This window comes from Prinia subflava, chromosome 3 (assembly GCF_021018805.1).
Source record: "Prinia subflava isolate CZ2003 ecotype Zambia chromosome 3, Cam_Psub_1.2, whole genome shotgun sequence".
Taxonomy (NCBI): domain Eukaryota; kingdom Metazoa; phylum Chordata; class Aves; order Passeriformes; family Cisticolidae; genus Prinia; species Prinia subflava.
Genome location: NC_086249.1, coordinates 80,656,725 through 80,671,402, shown reverse-complemented (window position 1 = coordinate 80,671,402; position 14,678 = coordinate 80,656,725). Strand labels below are relative to the sequence as shown.

General features: G+C 44.7%; 1 protein-coding gene across 1 annotated transcript in view; it reads right to left on the bottom strand.

Moving 5' to 3' along the window:
* Positions 1–14,469, bottom strand: part of SH3RF3 (SH3 domain containing ring finger 3) — a 246,203-nt gene extending 231,734 nt beyond the window's left edge. The window contains exon 1 of the mRNA XM_063392696.1: positions 13,955–14,469. Coding sequence (XP_063248766.1) covers positions 13,955–14,350 — 396 coding nt within the window. The 5' untranslated portion in view covers positions 14,351–14,469. The remainder of the gene's footprint in view (positions 1–13,954) is intronic.
* Positions 14,470–14,678: the final 209 nt, after the last annotated feature.

The window sequence follows — 14,678 nt, the reverse complement described above, 5'->3', positions numbered from 1 at the left end:
CCAATAGCACCACTTGACGTGTGTCATCAGCACATTTGCTGAGGGTGCACTCAATCCCACTAAGTTATTAATAAAGATACTGAACAGTACTGGTCCCAGTAAAGAACGTAAGGAACACCACATGGTGTCCACATCTCTATTTGGACATTGGCCATTAATTTGGTCCATCTCTGCTCCAATGCTGCTCACGAAGCTCAGAAACAGCTCTGCTCCTCACACAGAGGATCCTGGGACAAAGGGGTGATGGCAATGGGGCAGAGACAATGTCAAGGGGAGATGGCCACGGGGACACTGAGCTGGTTCTGCCCAGGCAGCTGTAAGCAGCAAGGGGCACAGGACACCACAGAAGCGCAGAGTGGGCCATGGGGCTTCCTGAGCTGTCACCTCCCATCAAGCCTGAGTGAAAACACAACACATCCTCCCACACCCCAACAGCGGCAAACCCCTCCATGGCCTGAACCCATGGAGGACATGGTGACAAGGACACAGCCTCCATGTGAGACCTTTATTCCTGGCCAAATTGTTCCTTTTTGCTTCTTGCAAGTGCAAAGAAAGCAAATATGTGAAATAAGAGGGAAAAACCAAATCTATTCATGGCATGCAGAGTAGAAAATAGTAACACCTGACAGACCAACAGTGAAGTAATACAGCAACTCCATCTGTGCAAACCATTATCTTGAATAATATTTTCACCAGGTCAATGAAGCAAAGCAATTTGAATGATATTTCTCAAGCCTTCCTTCCTAGGAAGGACACTACTGCCTTCCAGCAACACTCACCAAAATGGTTCTGCTGAGGTGCTACAATATTGCTACTTACTACAGTAGTGATTTCTCACACCTCCCACCAAACAGTCAGAGTCCTAAGAGCAGATCTGCCAAGTAGCAGATTACTCACATTCCTTCATTAATTACTGAAAAAAGCCACAAAAACCAGAAGAGTGTATATTTGAAGCTCACTCAGGCAAAGCTACTGAATAGCTAGGATACTGAACATTACAAGGATCAGGATTTCTGCATACTATTACTTTCTTGGGGCTGCAGCTACATAACATCAAAAAATGAAATACTGCTATAGAGGCATCTTTTAATGCTCTTTTAAACTCTTCAGGGGATGGAAAAAAACCACCAAAAAAACCCCAAAGTAACCTTTGCTGTTTTACTTGAGATTCATTTTGGTCTTTATCTGCTCACTGCCAATTGCTCTGAGTTACACACTAATGAGACAACTTTAGCTTCTACTTATTTCACCAGCACTGAACAGGAATCACTGATTCGGGGCTCACTATCCAAAACTCATGAGTTGACTCAATCAAAGAAGCAGATATTCATCAAAAGCATCAGACCAGCTGAGCAACCTCAAATCTATCCTATTTCCTGCTATCTCTTACTTCAACTGTGACTCTTTTCACCCCAGCCTCTGAGACTCAAAAAGTCTCTCCAAAGATACTTATGGAGAGTATTAAAGGAAATACGCTTCTACATCCAAGATCCTAAAAAACCCACCCCTCTTTCACCACAATTTTTATAACTAGATGAATTAATTCTCAAACAATCAACTTAAATAGGAAAAGCCCTCTCTGGCAGGGCAGCATTCTAGTGTAGAAACTACTCACTAGACGAGGGGTATTGCTGAAGGAATCACAGAATCATCAAGGTTAGATGAGACCTTCAAGACTATCCACTGATTATTATAATCACCCCTAAATCATATCCCCAAGTGGCACACTAAGATGCCTCTTGAACACTTCCAGAGACAGTGACTCCATTCACTCCAATGCCTAACCATTCCTTCAGTGATTTTTTTTTTCCTAATGTCTAATCTGAACCTTTCCTAGTGCAACTTAAGGTCATTTCCTTTCATCACTTCACTTGAGAATGGAAGAATTTAAACTTCTATTTTGTATAAAACCTAAATTACAAAAAGCCAAAACACATGAAGGATGCTGGAACAAATGAAATACCTTCTAGAATTTTTAGGCCTCATTTGATGAATAACAAATAACTAAAAAGAATTGAAGAACATCAGCCATTGGGAACATCCCCTCTTCGCCTCGGTACTGTGCCCCTTTTATTGTCATCTCTGTGCACCTCAAATTCTCCTCCCATGTTCACTGGCTGCAGACAGCTGCCCCTGCCTCTGTTTTCTAAGTGGGCGGTGGCCTATGTGAAGAGCAGTCAAAGCAGGCTGAATCTAGGGAGTGTTAATTCAATGACAAATATGCCATGGCACAAGCCCACCAACTCCTTTCTTGCTGTAGCGACGAGGAAGATGTTTATCAGCAACAGCTGATCATGTCCCTTCATGCAGCAGACGTTTCTGAGCTCAGAGAGCAGGGTAAAAAGACTTAGAAAGTTCTGTGTGGTCTCCAAATCTTATTAGTGTTATTACTGACTGCACTTGAATACCAACCTACAATGCTGTCAGGGCAAATTCTCCCAAAATTCTTCCCTCATATTTTTAAGATTAGGCTATCACACAAGCCCTACTCCCACAGGAAACCAAACATCCAAAATGATCCTCCCTCATTTTCTGCCCAGCCCTGTGCTGCTTTTCAGTATGACTCTACATGGTCCAGTCATCCCATCATTAGTTACCACCAAGTATCCCCCTCTCCCAGGGTCCCTGACCACCAGCATCCCCAGTGACTCATGAAGCACTTAATCATCCACATGGAAGGAGCTCATCTTCTGAGCCTTTCTTTGAGCTCATCACACAGAAAAAAAGGTGACGATGCACATCCTGAAAGCTGCATTCTGCAATGTAGGCTAGGGAGGATGTGCCAATTTGGGAGGTTAAAAATTCAACAAGCAGGAGTGAAAGCACAGGCAGGTGCTGAAATTGAAAACTGAAAGTGAGGATCCATGTGGAGAGAGAAAGAGGACAGGAGAATCAGAGCCTAGCCTCTGGATAGCCTGTTTCTGCCCACTCCTGCTGAATGTCTTCAAATGGTGATGCAGCGGCAGGAAGGACACAATGATGCAGACCCTTTGCTGGATCTTCTGTTATCACTACCAACAAAGCACCTGGCTTGTGGTATTCCTATTTTTTGTATCTTTTTAAAGGTGGGTGAAACAGTTGGGAGAGAAGATGCATTAAACAGCACAACAAACTCCCCTGAGTCCCCTAGACAATCACAGTGACTTGAGGCACCAAACCTGTTTCCTGCTCTCCTCTGTGGGGGTAGACAGGGCTTGTCTCTCAGCTCTACACACTGCACAGGGCAGCAAATTCAAGGCTGAATCTTGCTGGTTTGGGTTTTTTAATGCAACAGGCAAAACCAATTCTTGGCAACAGCGATTTCAAAATTGTAAAATTCATATGAAACAAACACCAAAAATGGAGACTGCCATTTGTGCCTCTTGTGGCTCTTGAACACCTTGTGGCTCTGAACACCTCTGTACTTCTTGCAGTGTGCTGCTGATGAGACAAAGGGAGAAAGACACCAACCTTCCCTTTAGGTACTTGCTTGCTGGTTTTAGAAGCCATGGATGAGGGGGAGATAGCCATCCAACCCTGGCCATTGAGTTCTTGCTTATTAGGAAACACAAAATGACCTCTCCCTGGCTGAACAATATTATTACAGATCATGAAACCTCCACAATCCCTTCTTAAAAATGTGCTAAATAATTTTTAACAGTAGCGACCATCATGGAAGTTTACACTCAGAAGTGAGAGTAACTGCACATAAAAGGAAGTCCTGTGTTTATCAAAAGAACAGATAATAAAAATAACTAGGAAAAACTGAATTTTCCCTTCTGCAATATAGATCAAAGGTAACATGCTTTCCTTTTACAAAACATGTACTAATTGTTAAAAAGGTGTAATTGGTTCAGATTTTACACTGCTACATGACTGTGAAATATAAACAACCAGATGTTTCCCACTAAGATCTAACACCATAATTACCTACACAGCAGAAGAGAATAAGCAAAAAATTTCATCTCATGGTTGTCAACTACTATTTTACTGTATTTTATGACATGTGTGTATGACTCTATTCTCCCAGGGGGTTTTATGATTTGTTTTAGAAAGAGCATATGCAAAAGAATGAGGCTCTCCACACAAAAACTCTTGGCTGAAATGCAAGATGCTCTGGATTGAACACAAAGATGTCCTCGCCTGCCTCTTCCACAGCGCTGCACCCTCCCTCTCTACAGAGAGCTGGCCGAGCAGCAGCAGCCCTGGCATTGATGCATCGTGCCCACTCAACATGCTGCAGATCACACTTCTGCCAGGAAAGTCTGTGCTATTTCTGTGTCTCATCTCGTGACATTTTAGCTAGAAATCAGAAGGAGGCTCAGCAAGCAGCATCAGAAGAGCCCGTCACGACATGTCCCAGCATCCACAAGGAACAGGCGCCTTGGCACCACACCGGGACCCATTCCCCTGCCTCCTCCCCAGCCAACCCCTTGCTGGACATCCCTTCTCCCTCACATGACAAGCACAGGTCTGCGTTTTTGGGGTGCAAGAGGAGGCTCTGTGTGTGCACTCCTATGATCCCTCACGTGCTCTGCAACAAAGGGTTCCCCATGGGCACACATCCAGAGACGAGGCAGGACCAGCCACTGCACTGTGACACAACACACACCCAATAATGACAATAATGCACACTGGATTGGATAGGACACAAGAATGCATGGAACAGACCCATCTGACAAAAAATATTCATTCAGGGAGATTGACATATAGATACATAGATATATACGATACACACCTATATCTGTGGGTACTGTGTTTACAGACAACTAAATGTAAGTTGAAGTCAATCAAAACACCATCAAAACAAAATCTTCCTTCTACTTCCTTCTAATTTCTTCTCCTTCACTGCATTAAAATAATTACAAATTCACAAATTATTGCTACTATTGGAAATGAAAACATATTGATTTTCTTATAAGGATGACAATATTGTAAACCTGGTACAAGCTGAAATAAAAGCATTTCAAAACACATATGAAGGCAGCCAGTAAAGAGGCAGGCTGATAAAAGCTGTTAAAGCTTTTGAAAATTAATTTAGAAAGTAAATTTATAAAATCATGTCTTTTTATAGTAAGTCACAGAGGAGCTTTTTATTGGAATTGGCCTGAAAGTAATCCACAAATAAACACATTCAATAATATTTACTCAAATGATCATTTAGGAAAGTAAATATGATAGTGCCTGTGTTTGGCTGACTTCTTGGCTGTTGCAGGGAAGGCAATAAGGAGACAACAAATCAAACACACCAGCATCCCCTTCGTTTGTTTAGGGCCATAATATCTTAACCCAAAGGTCCATCCACTACTGCACAGTCAGCATTTTAGATCTCTCTTTCTCTCTATTCATCTTGCACCTAAACCCACTTTAATGATACATCAACTGCAGCAACTAATGAACTTTTGTCCAGAAGGGGAAAGACTGTAACAGCTTAATGAGACAGTAATACATATTAAAATCAATTTTATTCAGATTATGTATCTATTCTAGTCCTCCCTCTGAAAATAACTGAGACTGTAGGAGAAATGATCATTAGCATTTTGATAACAATCTTGCCAGCCTTCTGTTAAAATACTTTCTCTTTAAAGAAAAACTGGGATTTGTTATCTTATACAAGCAGACCACTAAAATTAGAAATGGCAAATGCATATTGGTTTGCATCAGATTTTCAAAAAACTTGGGACAAAATTAATGCTAACTTGCCTGAATAAGCAGACTCTTGTGCCTGTTGCTGTAGCAGTGGAAAGACACTCTAAGCACTGACTAAGAAGCAATCTCTTCTCATTAATACCATTTTTGTGCACAGAAAGGCACTCCTTAACCATATACAGCATTAGTTTCACTTGTCTGATAAATCATATTCCTGTTGACAGCCAACATGAAGGACAAATTCCTCCCTACCACAAATCCTTAAGGTATCCTCAAAAAAAAACCCACCAAAAAACAAAAAGAAGCTGAATGCTACAAAGCAGGAAAGGGTTTTTGCACCTTTGTCCCATTGCTACTGCAAGCGGACAAAAATTCCTCAGCATTCCTGAGTCTAATTATATTATGCAAACACCATGGTGAAAGAAAACAGTTCCATCTCTCCCTTTTTTTAATTAGCTAATCCCACAGCCTTCCTTCTCATCCTGGCACCCAGTGCTGTGAACAAGACAGCTAAGCCCTCTCGTTTCCAAAATGGGACAAGATGGAGACCTGCTGTAGAAACAGCTTTAAAGTGCTCATGAGGATCTGCATCCCACAGAAACCCCTGCCCTCGGTCAACCACATGCAAACAGACCAGTCGCACCAAAAATCCCAACCACTCCGACAGGACAAGAAGCCAAACTGCAGCAGGGGCCAACTCATGCTTTGAAAGTGCCAGAAACCAGTTAAAAGACAAACCCAAGCAAGGTTTTCGATATTTAACTCCTCAAGAGCTGGCCTGCAGATGCGAAAGTCTGAGCCCAGTGCCAGGTGACAAGTCCTTCTGCTGACCCCCTGAAGAGCCCCATCAGCTCCTTTGGGCAGGTATCCAGCTGCCCATCACCTGAGTTCACAGGTCACTCCAGCCAACAGCAGCCAGTGAGCAGCAAGTTCTGTGGAACCAATGGAAGTTGTGCTCAAAAGACTGGGCAGAAAGTATTCTTGATTCCAGATGTTTTACATTTTTCTCTCTGCTTTTGAAAACAAAATGTCTTTTTAATACCAAAAGTAATACTCTCTCCTTCTGTTCGTCCCCTATGAGCCATCTCATGTACATGTATCATTAAATTAACGTTTGTTCTAACGGAATAAAAACGTTCAAATTACATACTAAGACAATTGGATTAAATTATTAGGCACATGCTCTGGGTTTTTCTTTTTAAAGCTATTCAAACAATTTTAAAGGCTTTTCAGCAATCCTCTAGCAACATAAGCAAAACTTCCCACAAAGAGGAGGTAACAAGTTTAACATTACTGCTGAGGAAGATGGTAATGGAGCCAAGTGAGTAAAACTAGCACGTCAACAACCCTCCTGCCACCCCATACAGTCAGGAAAAGACATGGCTCAAGCTGTCAGAAGAATCCAAACTGGCAAAAGAAAGATGATATGGGGCTGGTATACGGGGAGAACTTATTCCCAGGCCCATCTGCATCATGCAATAGAAAGAAATTTTTCTCATTGTTTAATTATATATATATATTATTTTTTTTTCATGATGGTCAGACCAGTAACTTTCCAGCCAAAGTACCAGTCTGCTCCAAGCAAGAGGCTTCTGTCATTAGGAGCAGTTTGGTTTGGTGCAAGACTAGGGATAGATAGGGACCTTTCAGCAGGCACTGTATTTCCCACCCACTCTCTCCCCAGCTGCAGAAGCACAGCTGCCATGGGAGCTGGGCAACACAAGGGTCAGGCAACTTTCTCAAATCCTGTAGTTTATCTTTGTCCAGGTTCTCATGTCCTATTAGAACTAATCTTGGGTTCTTCCCATGACTGCTCATGGCAGATTGGGAAAACCTGTTGTAAAATATCAGATTTTAACAGGACCGCATTGAACATGTTTGCAAAAATTTAGCCTGCTATGTGATGAGGGAATGCAGGAAAGCTGAAACTATGTGCACCCCAGCCGTTTGGGTCTGTAGAAGTCACAAAGTCCCTGGACACTGAATGAATCCAGTGCTCATCAATTACAACATTGCAATGCTTAAAGACATGAATCAGAGTGAAATATTAGTTATAATGACTTCTGAAGCTTAAGGAAAGGCTTCTAAGAAAGAATGATCTACAACTTTGAAAACAAGTGTCATGCCACAGTTGAAGATATTTCAGGTAGGTCACCAAGGTGCAAGAGTAAACTATGGTTTCTATCTGAAATTTAAGCACTGTTTTTTAAGAGAAACAGCATGAAATATTGAACAGAATAATGAAATTAGAGGGGCCTGTATAAAGACACCAGTGCAACACCCAAGAACTACCCAGCCTTTTCAAGTTGAAATTGTAATGGGATTATTAAGCTAAAATTATGAGACAGCAGACAAAAATAACTCTACAGTATAAGAAAATACCTTCTCAGAGAAAGAAATCCTCCTCAGAGAAAGAAAGAAATAAAATATTGTTGCAGCACTTTATGTGTCAGCTTATTGATCATATGGACACAGCTTCATCTAGAAAGAGCATGCATAGCCTCCCCCTGACCTGCAAGTACAGGCACCCAGCATTACCAGCCAGTGCCTGCAGCCTGTCTGACCCGTTGGGCACCCAGCCAGAACCAGGAGTCTGCCTGATCACGAACTGATAAGATTAGAAACAAGGAATACAGTGTGCTATTACAGTACATGCGCAGCATCCCTGTGCCAACGCTCCTCACAAACAAAGTGCAGCATCTCTGCTAAACCCCACACAACAGAAAACAATCACTGTAGCTTTGGAGTACACAGCCAGCCCTTTTCAATTTCCCCAAAACCCAGCTTCTCCAGTAATAATTCTGTGTTTGTAGGGCAACTTCCTTTGGAAGACTGAGAAGCACACGAGGGTGGGCTAGTGCTACTGGGGCAGGTTTTCATCTGGGAAGTGTGAAGCCCAGAAAGGTCATGCAGCTCACTGGACATCAATGACCATGTTCTGCATGTGCCTTGAAACCACAGCAGAGCTTTAGGGCAGCTGACAAAAATTTCCAGGCTTGAAACGTGCACAAGATCTTTAGGGCTGAGTTGAGCAAGCCTATCCATCTGTCTTTGAGTAAGCAGCTACCGAACATGGAATCCTGTCATATGCTAAACGTTACCAGTGTTCGTCATGAATCATTCACAAGGGTGACGTGCAGGGATTAAACTTAGCATTCACATTTGACATCAAGAGGAGTCCTACAGAGCCATGTCGCACTGACACAAACTAATAGGGTGGGTTTGGGGCTAATGGCACAAAGCCCTCTCCACTGTCCCACAACTTTTTTAGGTGTGACTGAGCCACTGCTGGCCATCCCAATTCAGAAGAAAAAGTCCAGTGTCAGCACTAGCACCCTTTGGTCACATCAGGTCCATCACACAAATTTCTAGCTTGCAAGTAAAATAACATCATCACACAGAAAAAAATCACAAGTAAAAATACTTGATTTCTGGAAAACGTAATGGACATGAAGATGACACCTGCAAATGACACATTTTCTTGAAAGTCTAAGTGCTCAGTGAATGATGAATTTTTCTGACACAGCCCCCCAGCAATCTCCTCTCCTATGCTCACTCATTTCTGTGAAGACAGCTTCAGCTTCTGGGGTTTTAAATACTTCTGCCTATATTTTTCACAATACCCTTTAGTATGGTAGTTAATCTCCTGTGTCAAAACACAGTTTTAGCCATCTGCCAGACAAAAAGAAAATCCTCAAGATCAGAGCCTTTGACACATGGAACATCACTCCTTTTTGGATGGCTTTATGACAAAGTTCAAGTGCTGATCAGTGAAACTACAGCATCAGAAGCAAATAAATCAAAGAGAATGAACAAAAGTAAGGTAAATCCCCGGGTTTATGTACATGGCACACTGCTGAACAGCACTCCAGTCTGTGCAAGTCTGACCACTAAAAAGGCAAGCTGAAAACTACCCTCTGCCTACAACACAAAGCGTGTCCCCTACACAATCCTCTCCTGCTGTAATACATATAAATGCATATAAACGTCAGACTCCATCTGCTTCCTCTTGTGTAACCCAGGGTGGGATCTTCACCTGATAGACAATTTAACCAAAAAGGAAAGAAACGTGAGTGGAGAAATACTGTGAGGTCTACTCCTTTAATCCACTGTACCCAGCTTGGGATGAGGGAGAACTCTTTAAAAAGTACCAGAATGCTCCTTTTGGAGAATTTCTACAGGGTAGCTGAATAGCTTATTTAGCAAATTAGTGCTGTTCTCTCTGCTTGCAAAACTTGCGTGAAGCCAAGGGCTAGCAAATGGCAGCCTTCCTCCTGAAACAGTGAAATAGCTTTGCAAAGCTGATACACATGAGATGCATCCCATCCGTCACTTTGCTCAGCCACGCTGACACATCATCTTCCTTATGTGCACATCCTACTCTCCACCAGCACCTACAACCCCATCTGGTAACACACCACATCCCTATCCATCATTTTGGCCATGTTCTCTCTTCCAGGAAAAAGGAGAGACATGTTTTGTTTTACTAGGTTGGGTTTTTTTCATGCAAATGTTGTTCTCAGTTTGTATTATGTGCAAACAAGCAGTAAGCCTTGCACCTGGAGTGGAAGACTCCTGGTTTGGGAGGAAATTACTAAAGACTTGCATGCACTTAGCTGGCTATTTGATCTTAAGGACTCCTGAAAAATAAATTAAGTGATAAACTGCAATAATTGTTTAAAAAAACCCCAAACTCCACACTCAGTAAAGAAGGCAGATTTACCATAATGCCTCAACAATCTAAGGGAGCCATTTACTTTGACAGAACCTGAATTCCCCAAGCAATTTGACAGTGGTAATGGAAACAGAGGAGCCAATAAATTATAACCTTGTGAGTAATGCTCCTACCATTATAAACCACTCTTAGCCTCCTGTCTATTCCCTGGGGGGGAACACAGTTGTTGGATTTCCTTTCCTTCATTCTTCCAGTGTGCTCTTTCAGCAGTTGGACCCTTTTGTAATGTCTATTACCATACTCTGCATTTACACAGCTTTAATGTGCAATATCATTTAGAACAAGACTGCTGGTTTTTTACAGGCTGAAACAGAGGCATTGGGTCACACATATTATCAATACAATCCCCAAAACTGTATATATCCCAAACACATTAGTAGGTATGTGCCACTTCCAGATCTCTCACACTGAATATGTGTACCACGTATCTCAGAACACCTAGAGTATTTCAGGAGTGTTCCTGAAGAATGATCTTGGAAAACTTTAGAAACAGCACCAGTGCAAGTTTACCCCCAGCTCGCCCCCTCTTACACTGGCTTTCAGCAGTCTGTACAGACCAAGTCTGTGACAAACTACGGGAAAAGAAAGGCCAGAGACCCAGTAGAGAACTCTATACCCCACAGAGTTTTCCTCAAGTGATAAACATGTGTTGATTTCAGAAAACAGCATCTATGCAAAGAAGACTTCTCCAAAGTATTAGGTGCAGAAGCAAAATACAGGCATGACAGCAACACAAAGGCTGACCCTACTCTATCTTCTAAGGTTAATTAAAACTCTCACACAAACAAATCGCTAGTGTGATTCTAACATATCGGTCCAAGGATCTGGGCAAGATTGAAGTCTGATAGAAGTGACCTTGGCTCTCTGCCATTACACTTCACCATCAGCAGTTTCCTTCCTAACCAAAAAGCCTGTAATTGTATGGCCTATTTTATATCCTGCATTATCTAAAATGAAAGGTAATAATTAGTAAAATAGTGTAATTTGCATTTAAGCCCCAGGCAGCATATCTACAGCAATTTCTGAAATATATATATATCACAAAGAATCCCTTCTGCTTTCTTCAAGGCAGCTGAGCTGTCAAAGAGTAATGCAAGACAGAAAGGGATGTAATTCTGCTCTTCTGTATCAGCCTCAAAAAGCTTGATTCTAGCCGGGATTGTACCATCTATTGTTTAGTACAGAGAGAGGTTCTGCACTCCTGTCTCCAGGACTGCGCTCTGCAATCAGCTGTATCAGCAGCTCCAAGGAGGATTATTCTCCCCTGCTGCTTTTTTTAAAAGCAGATTAGTTCAGACTTTCTTTCACTGTAATGAACCTTGTAAGGATCAAGCACACTGCATTGATTTCCAGGATAAAATTGTGTCATCAGTCAAAAGGCCAAGCAAACACTTTCACAGACCCACTCTGTCCCAGCAGACCCACTGCCCCAAAATTACCCATTAACCCGAGCAAAAGGAAAAGAATCGCAGTTGTTAACCATAATAGCCAAAATGTGATTCTCAAGTTGTGTAATTTTGCTTTCTGTCAAATTCAGATGGGTAACAACCCTCACAGAAATGGACAACAGAACTGCCAACGCTCACCAAAGTGCTACGCAAAGACAGAAAATTATAAATGCAATGTGTTTTTATTTACTAAATGACATCTGCAATAATGGTGAGGGAAGCAACTTTTTTAAAGCCTAACAATTTATGGTAAAATAATTAAAACTCAATTTCCCTAAAAATTCACAAATAGCTTTCCCCATCAAGCATTTTCATACATGTGCACATCACTGTAATATGCAAGCTTGACTAGGACTTAAAGATTTGACAAGCACAGTCTTCTTGTGGGATGGTCACAAAAGCCTAGCAAGGGTGCAAGACCCTGCCCCTCCAACACAAACACTGCAGGTGTAACCAGCAGACCCTGCCTCCCACAAGAGACACCTGCCTGGACTTCAAACCAGACCATGGGATACTGTACTTTACCTATTGAATGCAAACTTCCCTTTCTATAATGCTGAAACTAAGAAGACCGGAGTTGTCTGCTGTGACAAAGCTACAGCACTAAGCTTAGTTAAAAAACAAGCAAAAAAAGCAGAAGGCAGAATTCCATTGCGTTTCTTCTTTAAATTGGACAAATTTATTAAATACCTGAAGCTCGTTGAAGACTATGGCTCAATAATAAAGGATCTACCCTTCCAGAAATACTGCCTAGCATATTTCAATTCCAACTCCAGGACTGAATTTTATGGAACAATGTACGGCATTTGCCATCATTCCCCATAGGGAAAACTTTGAAACACCAGTACAGGTATATTCCTTTTGTTCGGGAAAAGAAAAGAAAGAAAAGAAAAGAAAAGAAAAGAAAAGAAAAGAAAAGAAAAGAAAAGAAAAGAAAAGAAAAGAAAAGAAAAGAAAAGAAAAGAAAAGAAAAGAAAAGAAAAGAAAAGAAAAGAAAAGAAAAGAAAAGAAAAGAAAAGAAAAGAAAAGAAAAGAAAAGAAAAGAAAAGAAAAAAGAATTGAATTTTAAAAAAAGAAAACAAAAGAGAAAACAGTTTTTAAAAAGTAGGAAATTAATTAATTGAAACATTTACTATAGCAATACAGCTCCACAAGGAAACTCTGCACTGACCTTTTCAAATCAAAAGCCTGTACACTAAACTACAGCTCAAGTGGATTTCGTGAAAGATCAAAGGCAATTAAACATATGCAGTATACATATGACATCAAAATTAAGTTCACAGTTTTAACACCGTCTCCATTCCCAAGTCTCCTGAAGAGGTCCATTAGTAAATTTTATCAGACCGCAAGAAAGAGCAATACAGAACAGTGGGAGGAACTGATCTTGTCCCCTCTGAGCCAATGAAACCCTTGTTATGGACTTTAAAGGGCGCAAGATGGGGCACTCGGTTGAAGAGTCCAATAAATAAATGCACACGTTGCAGTACTCGCCTTCAATAAATCACACACCTTATACATAAAAATGAAATTACGTTCCCTTGAGAGGGGAAGCTTCAGCCTCCAACCCCGCTCCGTTCCGGCTGTCAGGAGGGCTCTGCGTGGCTGTAACCGCACCGGCAGCGCCCGGAGAGCGGAGGGGGAATTTCGGGGTTGGAGGAACACGCCGGGCTCGGGACCGGCCGAGCGTTCCCACAGACTTCCCCCGCGGGCAGCGTGAGGGTGGGAGCGGGCTCCTGCCGCACCTGACAGGCACCTGGCGCAGCCCGACACGCCGGATAAAAGCGCTTTCGAGGCACTCTGTGGTTCGTAACTCCACGTCCGGCTCTGCTACTCCGGGGGCGGCCCCGGGGCCCGTCAGTGCAGCAGCTGCCCCACAGACCGTGTAAACCCACCCAAAGGGGGGTGTCCCGGGGCGGGCCCGGCCGCTCCCGCCGCCCGCGGCCGCCCAGAGTACTTTGAGGACATCCCCGTCCGAGCCTCCCATCGCTAGATCAGGGAAGCGACCACAACAGCCCGCCACGAGTGCGGGGCAGGCGCACGCCGGTGCCCGCGGGCAGACACCCTCCGCCGCCCGCGGGACGTCCCGCCCGCAAGCCTCCGCGGGGACGCGCGCTCTCCCGGCCCGGCCCGGCCCGGCACCCACCTTTCCCAGCAGGGCGCTGCGGCTGGCGGCCGCCAGCTCCCGCAGGCTGGCGGCGGCCGAGGCGGCGGCGGCGGCGACGGCGCTGGGGGCGGCGGCGGGCTGGGGGTACGTGGGGGCCGCGGCGCTGGGGCTGCCGCTGGCGCCCCCGGCGGCGCGGGGCCGCTGCCGGATGCCGTCCAGGAGGCGGACGAGGAGGATGTTGGCGGGCAGCTCGTCCACGCCGCAGCCCACCAGGATGCGGCACTCGGGGCAGCGCAGCTCGTGGCGGGAGCTGACGATGCTCTCCAGACAGCGGCGGCAGAAGGTGTGCTGGCACGGCAGCACCTTGGCCGTGGTGTCCAGACGCTCCAGGCACACGGAGCACTCCAGAAGATCCAGCAGCGACGACTCGTCCATCGCCGCCGCCGGCTCCCGCTCCGCCGGCGTTCCGCCGCCGCTCCGCCGCCCCCTCGCCTCCGCCTCCGCCCCCGCCCCGCCGCCGCCGCCGCCTCCGCCTCCCCTCCGCGGGGCAGCGCAGGGCCCCGACGCCCCTAGGGCCGCCGCGGCCGGCGGCGGCGAGGGAGGGGCGGCGGCAGGGCGGCGGGGGCCATCGGGGCGGCGGGGCTGCCCCCGGCGGCGGGCGGCGGCGACCTCGGGGGCTGCCTGGGCGACGCTGCCCAGCGCCGTGCGGCGCGGCGGCGATGCCAGCGGCGGGGAGCGCGGCGGTTCGGGAGGAGGGCACCTG